Source organism: Colossoma macropomum, unplaced genomic scaffold (genome assembly GCF_904425465.1).
Source record: "Colossoma macropomum unplaced genomic scaffold, Colossoma_macropomum, whole genome shotgun sequence".
NCBI classification, from domain to species: Eukaryota; Metazoa; Chordata; class Actinopteri; order Characiformes; family Serrasalmidae; genus Colossoma; species Colossoma macropomum.
In genome coordinates, this window is record NW_023494805.1 from 25,436,066 (window position 1) to 25,450,919 (window position 14,854).

Below are 14,854 nucleotides of genomic sequence, written 5' to 3' on the forward strand. Positions count from 1 at the left end.
GAGCGTCTGAGGCCGAGACTAACCATTCAATAACAGGTGCTAAATAGATTGATGTTGTCTTGAGTGTAAGCCTCTTTCTTCTTCTTTATCACCAATCATCATCAGAAATTATGGACAGAGTCATTTTAATAAAAGAACAGATTTTAATAAATTTTTGTTGTTATAAATACATGATTATATTAAACACCTTTTTAAATAAGTTGTAAAAGCACCCTCTGATTCCAAATCAGTGTACAAACGTGTATAAATACTCTTTGCACTTAATAACTCTTATTAAAATAAGCTCAACAAAATCAGATTCATAACAAATATTCTCCTTCTTCTGAAGTGCAATCGTTATTAAAGAGGCACGTGGGTTGTTTCGTGCCGCCAGTAGAAGCTGCTCAATTGAAGACTACCTCTGCTTATTCCTAATTATCCTAAACTGTTCAGAGAGACACTGCAAAACTGACCTCATATTACAGAAAAGGGGCAACTTACACCAAGAGTCTGCATTATAAAGCAATAATTGTTGTGTGTGAATGCAGTCATTGAAGCCAATGCTAATTCTTTAGTGTACTTTCAATGAAAACCTTTAAAACTACATTATGGATACAGTGTATGTCACGTGTGGTAAAGTTTACAGGAAGTGTACTCTAGGTTTTCATTTTAGGGAACCCATTCTTTTTTAAGCATCGTAATAGGAGTGAAAGCTAAAATTATGGTCTGTGAGCATTTCTATGATCACAAAACTCTGTTTGGTCTACAGTTTACGGTTTCTGAATTGTGTGTGTGTTTGTTTGTAGTGGGATTCTGTGATTCAGCAGTTTCTGTTGTTGTGCCATACGCTGTGTGTCCTGAAGAACAGAAGCTGCTGTTACGCTGTCTGCTCATTTGAACGCCTCTGCAAAGCGTGCTAGTGAGCCATTCAGTCCAGTCTATCAAAGCGACATATTGTGTTTATGCATTAGGCACTAACTCTGCTGACTGGCTTGCTTTAAGTCCATTAGGAATTAAATAACAGTGAATAACAGTGTATTGCTGTGTAAGTAGCTGACAGGATGTTTGGATGATATAGTTGTATTAACAACACATTTACACACCTGCGGAGCATGGCAGGTAACTCTGCACACTTTCCGAATGTGTTGTGAGTGTGTGAGAGCGTTCTAGGCTCTCCGTATGGTGTATTTGCCTTTCTGAAGCTGGGAGACGTAGATTTTGGTTTTGCTACCATCTGTTCTTTTGAACCAGACTTCGCCTGCACTGATGGCTGTTATTACTGCCCTGAGAGAGATAGAGAGAGAGAGAGAGAGGACATGAGTTAAGAATAATAATAGCATTTGATATCACAAGACATACCTCTTACTTTTTGGGGGATTATTGTGGCTTTATATACCAAAAACAGTCACAGTTTATTTTTACATGAACATTTTTTTACCTCTCCCTGATGACGCCTTTACATGTTAGCATTGAAAAAAACATGCCAAATAGCAGTAACACTGTTACCGGTGGAAGCTTTAGAGGTTTCGATTGTTTATTTAAGATTAAAAAAGAATTTAAGAATGCTCTGTACTCTTCTATTTTTTTATTGTATAATACCAGGAGCACCTGGACATTAACACTGAGACATTAAGCATCCATGGCACCCAAAAAAATACAATCCCATTTGTTACACCGCCATGTCTGAGCTGAGAAGTTGGAAAAACTGAATATCTGGTTTGCCATCGACTGTTAACCATCTACTGTCATAATTAATGATGTCAATAGTTAACCAATTAACTGTTAACAGACATACATAAACGTTTGACTAATGTTTCCTGATAAAAAGTTGATTTAATTTCCTAAAAAAGTGATATTTGAACAGACAGGATTTTTATTCAACCTGATGACAGTTTCTGAATTGCACATATGACAGCATACGAGTGCAGCTTGTTCCATTAGCCCTACTTAGTGATGCACCGCTCCGGGGTTTCTGGAGTTCATTCCAACTCCCAAGTCCTGCTGCTGAAGTTGACTCCAGTTAATTATAACCAATAGTGCCAGAGCCATTGATAAAGGGATATAGCGGAGATGAAACCATCCTCAGTATAGTTTACAGCACTATCAAAACTAGGATATTTACTCACATGATTCAGTGCTAAGGTGGGCTAGAACTGACTCTATTTAAACAACATGTTGAGTGTAGCCTTAAACTATAGCCGACAAATGTCTTCGTTAGCTAACGGTTAGCCTGCGTAGTTAATGACATGACATAAAAGTTTGCGAGCCACCAACTTTATGTTGATTTTTGTTTAAACTATGCATATGAACTTCAAGTTATCCCTGTTCAGGCCATATATGGTCATTTACTTGGGCTAATAATATGTGGTTCATCGCTGTTGTCGGAAGAAAACCTTGCATTCTTCATGAAATTTACACACAATGTAAAGGACAACAGACGTTTTCAAATTATGTCAAAAACTGAAAAATACAAGGTTTTCTTCCGACAGCAGCGAAATGTAGGTGAGTAGGTTAGATTGCATTACCCTCATATCTGTTACGTTAGGCTGTATTTTTGTGATTTTAGGTTTGATGGTTAATGGTTAATCACTGACTAATAACAGACGGTTATTGGTCAAAAGAATTTGCCAACATTCACATCCCTAGTCATAATATAAGCACAGCATTAGAATTAAACAACTTTGTGGAACTGTGCCTTTAAGACCCATATATGTAAATGACCTCTAGTCTGACTGGCAGTACTGGCCCTGTATTGTGCCTGAAACACTCCTTATGTGAATGGCCAGCCTTGAACTGCTGTTGGCTGAATAGACGGATATATGTAGATGTGTTGGTTTTTGTAACATCACAAAACATTACATCCAAAACAGGCTGTTTTATGAGCTTAGTTTTCATATATGGACTACAGGAACTGGGGAGTAGGAAACTTTAACAATGTTTACATACTACATCAAACTAATTTTCAAAGAGTGAGGAAAATGTGGCTTCTCATTATATGGGTCCTTTAAGGATGTTAAACTGCTTCCTGCAGAGGTACATTTACCCACACAGTGTCAGATTTAATTCAGCTTATAAGTGTGGTAGTTCATTTAACTCTGATGATTTCACATCAGTGTCACAGCATTGTTTTACTGCAGATTAAATAGACCTTGCACTGAAAATAACAGAGAGAGAGAGAGAGAGATGTAGGGGGTAGATGAGATACTGACTGTGCCGGGCTGTCATCAGAGACTTCCAGTAGAACGCTGTTCCCCTTAGAGAATCGCTCTCCCTCATAGAACAGCGTGCCTCCTTCACACCGCACTGACAACTGACGACCTGCCAGAGAGAGTGAGATAAGAGGTAGGGGTGTTTAAGAAAAGAAATTAACTGTATAATGAAATGCGCCATCATAAGCAGACTCTGTCATAAGAACAGCTTCATTTTTGACAGCTTGAGCTTTTTATAACTTAAATTGAAAGCTAACATGCCTGTTGGGCATTTTTGCAGCTTTTAGAGATAACAAAGAGAGTGAAACACCTTGAAGTTTTAAACTGGATGGGTCAAAACAGTGTAAACCACTAAAGTTTTTCTCCTCTTCTGAAAGTCTTTGACAGCTACGATGTGCAAACCTGCATTGGCTGTAGTGACTGTATGTAGTCATGCTAGTTCTACTTTACATTCAAACTAGGAGTTATGACCTAAATGCAAGGATGTATTGCTCATGGATTCCAACTTCTTTATGGTCAAAATGGCTAATGGCTGTTTTTATTAGCCTTTTTAAACTGTTCACACTTTGTGGGCTATATGAACAATGCCAAAGTAGCAATATAAATTACACTATTTGTTCTTTAATGGACTAAACATAAATTCTTAAATGAAAATTCAGTTGCCTATTTAATTACCATATGTCAAATAAAGTGCTACATCGAAAGTAAGTGGCAAAAGGCTATTTAGTACAATGGGTCATACAGTTATGCCACATTTCAGTCTACAGCACTGTGCAAAAGCTAGAGACTACCCTTCATTTATTTAAGTCAAAACAGCGATTAAGTTATTCATTTTTCAGTGTCAAGAAAAAAAGCAGAAAGCATTTGACAGAAAATTACACAAAATCCTCAATAAATATATCATAATATATATCTACTAAATCTCTTTTCAGGTGACTTGCTTTCAGGTTTTCAATGAAATCTGCAGGGTTTTTTATCACACTTCCAAAGTTCAGTCTTAAACGTTGGTTGCATTTTCTTACAGTCCCAAACACATCCAATGATGCTGAAGTCTGGAGTGGTCAGTCCATTGTTAGGGAACTCTGTGCTAAGAAGCTTCTTATATCAAATCTCTTCAGAAAAAACTTGTACTTAAAGGCCTTTTTGACTAGAAATTAAATAAATGAAGGGTGGTCTCTGACTTTTGCACAGTACTGTAGGTGTAGCAGCAGCACTGAAATGCAGTGCGAGAGCACCTACTTGACTCCTGTTATTTACCTTATGAAACTGCATCACAGATCGGCCAAAAATCAAAATAATAAATTGGCCAACTGCTGTGCATCCCTAACTAAAAGACTGTGTGTATTTCCTACAGTTGCCCCAGGCTTGTCAAACACAGTGTCTCAGACCTCATCAACAGACGTACCCCTCGCTAATTGCGCACACATAAACACCGTATTTGCTTTGGAGGATGCATCCCGTAATGGATGCATAAACTCACACGCATTCACACACTCTCTTTCCTCTGAGGTAATTGCGAACGATAATGAGATATTTGAATTAAACATGATATGGATTCTCTCTTATCGGCTGAAGGCATTGTAGTTAGTCGGGGCTTTCTCTGAGAGCAAGTGAGAGAGAACGAGAAAGAAAGAGTCTTAATTTTAGCCATAATATCCATTGAGACTTTCTGGAGAGGCAAATTATGGCTGAAATATGCTTGGCTCGTGGCTAGAGCTTTGATAGGGAGTGAATTTATCCGCATGTAATGAATTAAAGGCAGTCAGAGCCATGGTGCAGTTCAAAGTGTTAGTTTGTGCTGAGACAGATTATTATGGCTTTTTACAGGCGTGCCTCTTGGGTGACCTCTGACCTCTACAGTAGGAAAGAAACAGCTGCCTGAGGAGACAGAGAGGGACTTCTAGGGATTAGAAGGCAAGACGGCACAGGATGCCGGATACACACATCACGCACAGACACACACGCACACATCGATTAACTGCTGAGCGCTGTGCTGAGACTTACTTTCTGACTTCTTCTTCAAGGGCATGAGTGCAGCTTTAGCCTAAAGATAAAGACAAAGATACAGCAATCAAAATTCCATTTCCCATACCAGCACGCACATCCACACACACTAAGGGTGTTTTCTACCATGCCACGTGTTGTAGTTTTTGCCCTACAATACAATAATTGTTTTTATTTTTGGCTCGCAGTCTAATTGCCTAAGACCACAGCATCCAGTGAAAGCACAATTAAGCCAAAGAATTAATTTTCTTAGAAGAGAAAAACATTTTAATACACACTGAGACAGATTTACTAAAAGAGGGGCTAATTACTCATTCCTCAGGCCATCAGGGGTGACTAATTTCGCAGGTTATGTACTAAGAACTTTCATGCAAATAAACATCTGTGCAACTTCATAATTAACATGTAACTTGCACAATATAAACCCCTGCTTGGCTCACATGCTTTTTGTATGGATGTCTGTTTTTGCCAGGTAAGAGGTAATAACAGTTCTTTTTATCCTTTTCTGTTTATGATTCTGTTTATGGCTCATCAAGTCAAAATAATAACTTATTTTTGCAACTCTGTGACATAGTAAGTCAAATGATGTAAAATGAGAAGAAAGTTTCATCAAAGAATGGCTGTGACATTTCTGCTACAGAACCCACAGCGTGCACAAAGTTACAAAATAATGTACACGGCAAAAAATAGTTTGTAAGTTCAACCTAAAAAAATAGTTAATGTGGTAACAAGTAAATGAACTAGTTTAATTCAACCTAAATATATAATTTGTATGAACATTTGCTGTAATCATACATTTAGTTCAATTACTGTTTTTTAAGGTTGAACAGGCAAACCAGTATATCTAGAGAAGCTTTGGTAATGCAGAGATTCCACGGGAAAACACATTTTAAAACAGAAACCTATGAAATCAATATTTAGACAAAGGCTGCTTTGAAGACATTTTGATGAGTATTTAAAATATATCCAAATAGGGGTTGCAAAATGTAACAAATTTCCGATCGATTACTGCTAACATTGACAACAGTTATCGATTAATCATCGACAAATGATAAATAAGCATGTCCTATAACACAGAAAATATAAAACGCATATTTTTCTCAAACATACTTTTAAATCAGCTGTTTGTCTAACACGCTCTCTGTGTGCAGAGTTTATGATTTCACTTGCTGGTTTTGCTCAGTGTAGTAGCATGTACTGTGGTATAGTTTGCTGTGGTCAATGCGGTCAAGCAGTCGATGAGAGCTGTGGTAGTGACCGAAGCTAACTGTGTTTTATTCACTCTTCTCCCTGGAGTGTGCCTCCATGCTTCAGGCTAGAAGAAGTTAATGAGCTCCTGAGATCTCTCAATGCTGACGGTGCTTATTAGTATCATGCCTTTTTCAGTCATTTTGCAACTCTTTTTGTAAAGTGTCTATTCCTGGCTGTTGTACATTAATAAACTCATGACAGAATTAAGGCGTCACAGTATCAGCAGTGCATACTTTTATTTTTCTTTTCTTGTAAAATGCTTCCACACATGACTCTGCTGCACAGCTTCATGTCTCACTGTTTTGCTGCATTGCATGACCAGCAATTACATAGCACCCACTGTAGATTTAGCAAAGAACTATTTAAATTTGCCCAATGGAAGACTGAAAATTTTTGGGTTTCATAACATACCTGATAAAATGAATCGAATATCGATTGATCGTTTACATCTCTACCCCAAAATATTCGGAAAAGCAGTTTAAATTAAGGTTTGTAGTGGTGCAAAATGTTCATAAATCTGCCCTATAAAGTGTTAATAATTTCAGTTGCAGTGCAAAAGTGCAATTTTTTGGTCTTTTAAGGCATTTCATGAGTGTTTTAGAATAAAAGAACACTTTTCAATTTATGTCAATATGTTTTACATAACAAATACGTTATACAACACAAAATATAACTGTATTCAATTCACAGTGTGTACAGTCTCTCAACCCAACTATATTAAAGACAAAAAAAGACTACTAATATCTTATCATAACAACCCTAATACACACACACACACACACACACACACACAAACACACACCAGACAGAAATAAGCAGTTAAATTCTGATAATGGATGACTGGGTGGGGGATGACAGGTGAGTACCTTCTTGATGGCCGTCCAGTCCTCCAGTATATCAATGTCCCTCAGCATGTACACTATGTAAGGACCTGAGATAGATAGAGAGAGGAAGAGAAAGAGAGAGAAATGGCCATGTAGAGTGTAAGAGGGATGAAAAATGTAATGCCGACATAACTCCAATGAAAGAGGGATGGTGGTGGACAAACTGGAAGCCCTAAAGGCAGGACAGGTACAGGTGCATGCAGAGAAAGAGAGAGAAGGATGGACTTCTGTGGAAGTGGGAATGGATTACCTGATACGAGCGCAGGCTTTTTTTTTCTCTCTTGACGGGTAAGGTGACTTCTTCTCTTACACTTCTTCATCCTCACTTCATCACTCCACCACTCTGAAAGAGAGAGAGAGAGAGAGAGAGAGAGAGAGAGAAAGGGCGATTCATATCTCTGCATGTGTGTGTGTGTGTGTGTGTGTGTGTGTGCATGAGAGTTTGCACGTCAATGTCATATCAAAACCTTTTTTTATCTTCTACACCATTTAAAAACACCAGCAGCTCTTTACATTGTGTGTATATTTCATGAAGAATGGACCAAACAGAAATGCTCCAAAATTACTAGGAATAAAATCTCATTACATCAACTTACATTAAGTCAAATATTTTTCCTTCTCTTATAAAGTTACTGTTTTAGAAAAACAATTTTTTTTAAGACATCTTTTTCTGCATGAATCTGCACGTTTGGTGTGGCAGTGTGTAAAAGCATGTACCTGAGGTGATGTCTACACTCTGTTTGTCCTCCTCTAGTCTGCGGATCTTCTCCAACAGTTCTGTCTTCATGGCATCAAACAACAGGGTTCTCTCACTCTGCACATCCAAATGCACACTTTAGGCAAACACTTTCCACAAAAAATCACTCTTCACACTTGACACCTACAGCTGGCAGTACACTTCAAACAAAAACAACATTCTGAAGCATAAAATAATATTTCTTCAATTTGTATTGTGCAGTGTGCACTGCTTACTGAACAGAAATCCAAATCACTGCCTTGTTTGTTCTGACACCTCCCCTCACTGTGACTGGTCCACTGCACGAAGTGGGCTCCTAGCAGTGCTGAGTTCTATTTAAATATAGCAGAGGGTTTGGCAGTAGCTTGGTTTCACTTACTTCTTTCTTTGTTTGAAGTTTACTGCCAGCTTAATTGTGTGTTCTACACATGCTGAACAGTGTTACCTCCAGATGTTGTTTTGCTCCCTGTATCTCACACTCGTATTTGTGTCTGATCACCTGAAGACACAATTCTCTGTACACACCTACACATAACAACAGAAACACAGTCTTTAAACGCTTCCCCCCAGTGCAGTAACTTTTCCCTTAGAAGTCACAATTGGCAATAACAAAAGCATGTTGTAATTTTAGAATAATTATTCATCACTGTAAGCTCAGTGTTAGAAATGTAAAATCCTGTCAAAGGTACAGATTCTAAACTTCTGACTGATACTTTTGTGTTTGTAAGCTGAAAATGAGATGATATACGATGATGCTGTGCCTTCAGTATTAGTTCGCAGAAAGATTTTTGCCATGCTTTGTCATTCATTGGCATCTAAACAAACAAAAAGTCAGATGTGAAGCTTCAATTCTGTCAATACAGAATGGAAATAGAATGTAAATGTAATTTGTTTTATAAGCATGCAGCTAATTAAGCAATTACACTTTAAAGAGTACAACAAAATAATAATAATAACTCTAGCCCTCTAAAGGGTTAAAATGTGATTTAAGACCAGCTATATATTGTTGTAAAGGTAACTTGCTAAATAATGAACAACAGAAGTACAGCAGACTACGGCTTAGCAACGTACTCATCGATGCTGCATGAAAGCACAGACACAGTGAAATGCAAAAGTTTGGGTGCTCCTAGTCTAATTGCATGCAGAAAAAAACAAACAAACACAAAGTTATGGCACATTTTATGTTTTTTCACAATATTCCCAATAGAAGTTGTACACTGCAAAAAAAAAGTTTGTTGACTTAAAAAATCAACAAAATGTGTAATTTGATTGAGGATGCTCAAACTTTCCATTTAAAATTAAGTTCAGCAGTTCAGCTGTACAGAGCTGATTGGGCTGCAGTGGGGATTTCTGCACTGCACCAAAAACACAAGGTGAATCAACTATAAATATTTCTTCAGTTTGTTACAGCTAAAATATTTTAGATTAGCTTTATGATTTTAGGTATATATTTAACCTCTTAAAATCCCAGGCTTATTGCATTCTAAGGCTTATTTTCAGTAACAACATATAAATCAATGCAAACTGGCATTTAATCTTCAGTTACAGGAGTGAGGAATAGAAGTCTGTACCCACAGGCAGGTCCTGGTCATTTAAAGAATTAAGTGAATCAAGTTCACTTAGTTTATTTTAAAGTATAAGTGATTTAAAATGCATTTTTCACATTGAAGTTACCAATATTTTAGTGTTACCTGCTACTTGTGTGCGTAGCTGCATGTTGTGTTGAAGGGTGGCCAGCGGCTCTCGGTACTCTCCTGCTTTTCCTGTCAGCACCTCGTCCAGCTTCACTTTCACCTGGTCCAGCCTTTCTCGAAACAGTCTACACACAACAGCACAGGACAAAAAGGTGCCCTACTGAATGCAGCCTACAACACACATTTAGGATATATTTTCCTGATATTAAAAAATCAATTAGTAAATTGAAAGATTTAAAGTTTTAATCATTAAAAATTCACTGAGAATTCATAAACATTTTTAAATGTAACATAAAAGTATATTATTAAATTAATATTAAAGCCTGACATGGGCTTAATTGGAACATGATGTTCTATGTACTTAATTAGTACAAAACATAACATTTTTTGTTACTGTAATTTAACTTTAAAATAAAATGTGGCTTAATAGATACAAAGTTTATTTCACTTTGGAGTGTCAGAAAGAGAGTGACGGATCTCATCACTGCCAGACTCTATCCTGTGTGCCATTAGATTTGGTGTTTTGTATTAAAATCCAGGGAAGCATCAGTAGCCCTTTATTGCTGTATTGCCATAATTACATTGCACTATAATATCCCTTTGATTATTTATTTCATTGTTTTGGTCTGAATTAAACCGTGTCATGTGATCCAGTAGATCCAATCAAAGAAGAGCGTTCTTACTTGTCTTTAAGTTCCAGAAACTGCTTTTCCAGGTCAGACATCTCATCCAAACACTCCATCCTCCTCCTCTCACAATCTTCATCATCCATCTCTGAGAGAAAATTGCATGAATACTCATTTTCTATCCATCTTTGCTCTTTCCATCATTCCATCCTCACTAGATTAATAAGCTCTAACAGTAAATTGGAAAAGACTGCCCTTTTACATTGAGATCAGTTTTATCGAGCTCACTTTGTCTTGTAATAGTTAAGATCATGACTTGCACAAGGAGAGCTGGAAATCTAAAACTGTGCATGATTAATATCTTAAATTGTAGTCATGGTAAATATCTTACTGGTACAGCTGTCATGCAAAGCACACCCTAAACAATATATGTATACACAGTTATGGGTATTTATATATATGTGTGTGTGTGTGTGTGTATATATATATATATATATATATATATATATATATATATATATATATGTTAGGGGTGCAACGATTATTCGACTTATTCGACTAAAATTGTTGACCAAATTAGTTGACAAGTAATTTAGTAATCGATTAGCTGGTGGCGTCATTACACGTCTTTCTCGCGCTCACTAGGAACGTTTTGACTTTACCGCTCCCTGCAGAGATAACAACAGCGCGATGGCAGCCTGAAGAACAAATTCCTCAAAAGTGTGGGAGCTGAACTCAAAAAAAGGTTGTGTTATTTGTAAAGCTTGGCTGACACGGAGCACATCCTCCATGTTGGAGCATCTGAAGAGAAAACCTGTCGGCTCACTGGGTGAATTAGATTCATCTCGGTAAGATACGCCGCGTCCCAAACCGCATACTAGCTCACTAAATAGTGTATAAAAATAGCGCATATACCATTAGAAGTGCACTCATCAGTGTAGTGTGTGAAGTACAGAAGTGTGTAGTTTGGGACGCGGCGATAGTCGTGCTAGCGCGCTAGTGTTAAATTCCGTCCTACTTCATGTTCTGAGCTGAGCTGTTACATTTTCTATTTGGAGATTCTGTTCTCTGGTATCGTTAATGGAGCTGAAACGGAAAAGCAAGTTACTATTATTCACAGCGACTCTGTTCACTTTCCAGATAACGTTTACAGTTTTAAACACTGCATCGTCGTCTTAACGCTGAGGCCGCCGGTGCGGTCAAATCGGGCGAACACAGGAGAGAGTTTACAAACAGGTCTCTGTTCTCCGTGAATGTTTGGTTCCATCTGCTAAGAGTTTAAGGAGGTAGTTCTCTGTAAACACACAGGGTAGCTGGACAAAGGGTTGCCATTGAAGTTAAGCGTTTACAAAAAATCGTTCATATTTAACTGTTCGTAGGGAAGTTCGCCACAAACATTGGCCGCTTTCCCATCCGCTCCATCAGAGCGCGTCTCCTCTGCAGTGGGGAGTATCCGCTCTCAGAGGAGAGCGAGTCTCTCACAGGAGCACGGAGAGATACAATAAAGACCTACAATAAAGACCTGTGATTGTAGAGTTTAGTTTCAGCAGAGTGTAGACAGACAGCAGAATGTACAAAACACTGTTTAAATATAACATTTAAATTTAGATTTATTTTTTTATTTACTTGATTAAAGGGAAACGGATTCAGTTGTGTTATATTTTATTGCTGCTACTTTGCACATCCTTGGTTATATATTTTGACAGGAAAAATATATTGGAGTTTTATTTTTTATCTTTTGTATTTTGTAGTGATTCATAATCCGAATAATCGATTATTCGTTTCAGTAATCAATAAATTTCACTAACAAATTAGTCGTTTGTTGCATTACTGATTTTTCTTCTAATACTCTTTCAACGTGCTTACAATCATCAAATTCATCCGCTCAGGGAAGGGGTCCAGAGCACAGCCAGTAAAATGTTCTTCTGCACATTGTGTGCAATTATACATTTCCACCAGAGAGGTCTCCAACCCCCAAAATGTACATAATGTAAATTTAAATATACTGAAAATATTTTAAACCGTGATAATACACACTGAAATCATTTCACCAGTACTGACAGCTTTTATAAAGCCTCTGTTTTCCACTGCTACTTCTTTATAACAACTAATAATATATATATATATATATATATATATATATATATATATATATATATATATATATATATATATATATTATTAGGTGTTATAAAGAAGTAGCAGTATTTTATCATGTATCATATTTTACTGGCTGTGCTCAGGACCCCTTCCCTGAGCGGATGAATTTGATGATTGTGAGCACGTTGAAAGAGTATTAGAAGAAGAATCAGTAAAAACTTGTAAGATACAAGTGAAATATCTACTATTGTGATCAGATCTTCGAGCTGGACCTTCTTTTTGAGGCTGTGAGTGTGACGTTAATATGTGTGATGCAGTCCGAAAACTTATGCAAAGTCTGACCCCACATTCTTTCTTTTTGAATGATTATTCCAGGCTTTACAGGGTGACACCATTTCTGGCATGTTTTTGTCTCCTGACTCAGAAATGTTACTTCTTCAAATTCTAGCAAAAATTGTTACATAGCCCAGTTCTAACAATATCACAATAATATTGAAATGTGATCATTTTGGTCAGTGTTTATCTTTATACTGTCCCATCCCTAATCAGCAAAAGGCCTTTACACAGAAATCACTTAATTCAGGTGAGCTCTCAAGTCTAGTGAATTTATAATATTATAAAAAATATAAGTATATTTGATAACAAACTAATATACATTACACACACCTGAACTCTCCTCGTCTTCCTCTTCATCTTCTTCTGCTTCACTCTCCTCCAGGTCACTGTCTCGCTCCTCTCCGCTCTCCTCCATCGTCTCTTCTGCCTCTCCCTCCCTGCCTTTCCCTCTCTTCCTCCACCTCTCCATTAGCATGAGGCATTTCAGAATCTGCCTCCGTTTCCATCTCCTCCTCCGGTTCTCTGGGAGCAGGCTGGGCTGGCATCGCTGCTGTACAAGCCCTCTATTTACTGTGTGTAACGACAGGTACACATGCTGTTTTTATATGCCACTGCTAATAGCAGGTGTCACAGTGATATTTTAGGCAAAAGGCCCATGCAGATCAGTACACTGTATAAAATATGAGCACACATACAGTCATATGCAGGCACCATGTGGTCATGTTTGGTTGAAATTTCAGTGAAAATAAGTACACATCCTCTACACGGAACACACTTCTTCATAATTCCAGAAAAGTAGAGACAGTAAGTGAAAATGCTAATAAAAACAGAGAGCAATAGTTGGTAATTTCTGCTTGACCTGTATTCAATTGAAAACAGAACACAATATTTGAAGTTTTACTCTATGAACTTTTTGTAAATATATGCTCATTCCAAATTTGATGCCTGCAACATAAACACCAAAAAAGTTGTGACAGGAGCATGTTTACCACTGTATTACATCACCTTTCTTTTTAAAAGCACTTAATAATCATTTGAAGACCCTGAATGATTCAGTTTTGAAAGTGTATTTTTTTCTGCTGTTCTTCAGTTATACAAGACTTCAGCTGCCCAACTGCACAGGGCCTTCGCTGTTGGGTTTTTGCACTTCATAATGTGCCACATGGTTTTAACAGACCATTCTCACACTTCTGTGTGTGTTAATTTAGAAGCATAAATAGTAGCGTTAAATGACTTCTGGTCACACTGCAAACCAGGAGCATGGCTGTTTCTGAAAAAAGATCATCCGAAAGACAGCATATGTTACAAAAGTGTTCGTATCTTTCTGTGTAATGGTGCTTTCACAGATGTGCAAGTTACCCACTAATACCTCGCATACCATGACAAATCCTGGTTTTTGAAATTTATGCTAGTAACAATCTGGAATGTCCTTTTCTTCTTCATTCTGGAGAACACAACATCCATTATTTCCACCAGTAATCTTGAGGTTGACTCCTCAGACCACAATACACATTTCCACTGTGCATCAGTCCATTACAGATGAGTTCTGAGAGAAGTCGGTAGTGTTTCTGGAAATAGACACACTCTGTATCGAAGAGTCTTAACTTGCATTCGTGGATGCAGTGGCAAACAGTGCTCAGTGACACTGGTTTGTCAAAGTATTCCTAAACCCATGTGGTGATATCTATCATAGAAGCATACCAACCTTTAATGCACTGCTGACTGAGGGATCAAAAATCACATGCATTTAAGTGTGGTTTTTCACCCTACAGAGACTGTTCCGGATTCCCTACATCTTTTAATAATATTATGTACCGTGGAGGGTGAAATACCTAAAATCTTTGCAACAGTTCAGCAAAGATTGTTATAAACTGTTGGATGTTTTGCTAATGCATGTTTTTGGCCAAGTGGCGAGCCTTGACCCATCCTTGTTCATGAAGTACTAGGCCAAGGGTGTCCAATCTTATCCACAAAGGGCCTGTGTGGCTGCAGGTTTTCACTCAAAACAAGCTGGAGCACACTTGATTCCACTTGT

General features: G+C 37.6%; 1 protein-coding gene across 1 annotated transcript; it reads right to left on the reverse strand.

Moving 5' to 3' along the window:
• Positions 1-123: 123 nt before the first annotated feature.
• On the reverse strand, positions 124-13,385 carry brms1 (BRMS1 transcriptional repressor and anoikis regulator). Its single transcript, XM_036597478.1, is given in 11 exon segments — positions 124-1,263; positions 3,189-3,297; positions 5,193-5,232; positions 7,310-7,374; positions 7,578-7,670; positions 8,045-8,141; positions 8,509-8,588; positions 9,755-9,882; positions 10,441-10,531; positions 13,150-13,253; positions 13,255-13,385. Coding segments are annotated over 11 exon segments (1,035 nt in total). The 5' UTR covers positions 13,365-13,385; the 3' UTR covers positions 124-1,145.
• Positions 13,386-14,854: the final 1,469 nt, after the last annotated feature.